The sequence below is a fragment of the Temnothorax longispinosus genome, unplaced genomic scaffold (assembly GCF_030848805.1).
Source record: "Temnothorax longispinosus isolate EJ_2023e unplaced genomic scaffold, Tlon_JGU_v1 HiC_scaffold_919, whole genome shotgun sequence".
NCBI classification, from domain to species: Eukaryota; Metazoa; Arthropoda; class Insecta; order Hymenoptera; family Formicidae; genus Temnothorax; species Temnothorax longispinosus.
Window position 1 is genome coordinate 645 of NW_027270800.1, and position 2,466 is coordinate 3,110.

At 34.2% G+C, this 2,466-nt stretch overlaps 1 protein-coding gene across 3 annotated transcripts; it reads left to right on the forward strand.

The window, feature by feature from the left end:
* Positions 1 to 384: 384 nt before the first annotated feature.
* LOC139825091 (uncharacterized) lies at positions 385 to 2,460 on the forward strand. Of its 3 annotated transcripts, XM_071797626.1 has the most exons (4): positions 388 to 772; positions 1,061 to 1,207; positions 1,676 to 1,845; positions 1,939 to 2,460. In XM_071797626.1, exons 1-4 carry the CDS (start codon positions 610 to 612, stop codon positions 2,005 to 2,007), a joined length of 549 nt encoding a protein of 182 aa, XP_071653727.1. In that variant the 5' UTR covers positions 388 to 609; the 3' UTR covers positions 2,008 to 2,460. The 3 variants fall into 3 exon arrangements, with proteins under 3 accessions (XP_071653725.1, XP_071653727.1, XP_071653726.1); XM_071797624.1 differs by having other exon boundaries at positions 385 to 772; positions 1,676 to 2,460; XM_071797625.1 differs by having other exon boundaries at positions 393 to 772; positions 1,067 to 1,207; positions 1,676 to 2,460.
* The last annotated feature ends 6 nt before the right edge of the window (positions 2,461 to 2,466 follow it).

A 2,466-nucleotide genomic window follows, 5' to 3' on the forward strand; every position in this document is an offset into this window, starting at 1 on the left:
CATATGCATAAAGAAACGGATTGGTCTATTTCCTTATGCACATGCATATGGACCAATCAATTCTCTTATGCTTATGTGTATGCGCTATGCAAGTTTGTCTGGATTGAGCTTTTATGTAAATCAATGTGGCGACTTTATGCTGGATGCTGATTGGTTTAGCGATTTTATGCTACGCTTATGCTAAGCTATGCATTTTGTGTGCGATGGCCTTTAGGCCCGGTGTCCACGATGCAAGAACTGTGTCCAAGTTTCGATTTAAGCCAATCAACTTGCAGCTCTTACAGAAAAGTAGCAGTTTCATTGGCTTAAACCGAAACTTGGACCCAGTTCTTGCATCGTGGACATCGGGCTTTAGATTTCAACGCTTGCAAACTTTATGGGCCATGCCGATAAAATTCATTTATCTCACTACAGACAATTCGCAGTACGTGCGCGGACCTGTTCGAACGTGTTTTGTCCGGCAGGAAAAATTTTTGAAGGAGCCAACGAAATAGAAGAAGAAGAAGAAGAAGAAGAATCTCACTACAGACAACCTGTTATAACCTGTTATAACCTGAAAAAGAAATCTTAGAAATATCTCAATATCTTGAAGCAGCACAAGGAGTTGATATGGATGAAAGTGACAGTAATGATTCTGACTCTGGACTCTCAGATATAGAAAATACAACGAAGACTACCACGAAAACTTACGATGGCGAAATTAATGAGGGAGAACCATCCGGGATTTTCAACAAAATTGCATCTAGAAGAACCATCCGGGATTTTCAACAAGGTACTTTATTCTTTTACAAATGAATTAAATTAAAATTTTTTATTCATATCTTACTTTAATAGTCAATTGGTGGATTTAATTTAGAATCTGAGGTTATATAGATTCTTTGATATAGAAGGCACATTCGTAATTCAATCTTATATTTAAAGAGGTCTTAAGTTTATCTTCAAGTGCTATGTAGCCAATAAAACGGCTCTTACAGCATCTGAAAATGAAATTAAGACGGTCTTAAATATAACATCGAACTATCAATACCTGTCATAGATTCATAAATTTCTGTCGATGTAAATGTAGATGAAGATGTTGATGAACCTGATACGTCGTCGGATATTAGTTACTTAGATGATAATATGGAAAATGATCAAAATGTGGTAAATGTAAAGAGAAAAATGAATCAGAATCGTAAACTGAAGGATTCTCAACAAAGAAATAAGAGTAAGTAAAAAATTATTTTGCAATTATAATACACATATATATATACAATTTTAACATTATGATTATACACATATACATATTGCACATATACAAGGTGTATGACAAAAGGTTTCGAATCAAAAATATACATATAGATTTGGTCATACTGAATAAAACAGCCCTTTACCATTTTGCAAACCACGCAAAATTTTGAATTATTAATTATTAATTATTAAAAATTGTCATGTATAGAGGTTTCTTTAATTAATAACTCAGAAATTTGCGTGGTTCGCAAAATGATAGAGGACTTTTTGTTCTGGATGACCTAATCTACAATACATGTATGTTTTGAATTCGAAACTTCTCGTTACACACTTACTCTATATATATGAATCTTTAAATATTTTATAAAATTTCAATTAAATATTATATGTAAATCTTTAGAGACAATTATATAAATTAATAAATATTTTAATATTGTATTTCCAGAATCTACTCACACATGGACACCAGATGAAAAACGTGTCGTTCTCGATGCTTTTGATCATTACATACATTCCACTGACAAGAAATTACCCACATTCAGTGAAATTAGAAATCTTATTCAAAAGCATAAGGACTTATTAGGACACCGAAAAGTGCCTGCGATTAAAACATGGGTACGCAATCAAAAACAAAAATATAAAAAGAGGATGGAAGCATTTGTATTATGTTGTATTTGTATTATATTGGTTTATTGTCTATCCCCGTAGGCTTTACAAGGCGTTTTTTTTCTGAGGAACGTACAAAAAAGAGGGGATAAAAGTATAAACACAGAATGATTCCGTTTTTAAGGCTCCTGGATGGTCAGCCGAGAACTCTGCGTTGACGGTGGCGACGTACCATCGCGGCAGAAATCAGAACTCTCTCTTCTGACTCTCTCCAATGGAGAATTCTGTCTTGTGACATGATGACAACCTATTTTGTTGTGCGTGCTATTTCTTTATTATTCGCTCTGTGCTTGTGCTCTAACGTTTAACGTATTCGTGAAACTCGTAAAATTGGCCGAAAAGTAAGATTTGCATGCGGAAGGAACGTTTTCATCTCCTTTCGATAATCGTTAAACGGCTGTTTTTCCCGTATGTTTAGGCCTCGTTTTATGGTTGTTTGTTTATTGTCGAGGAAAAAGGGTAGTTTTCGGCCAATTTCGGAAGTGTTCTGAAACGATCTATAGTGATGTTTTATTGAAATGTCTTTTTATTTGAAAAAGGCATGCACAACAAAATTGGGTGTTTTCCTCG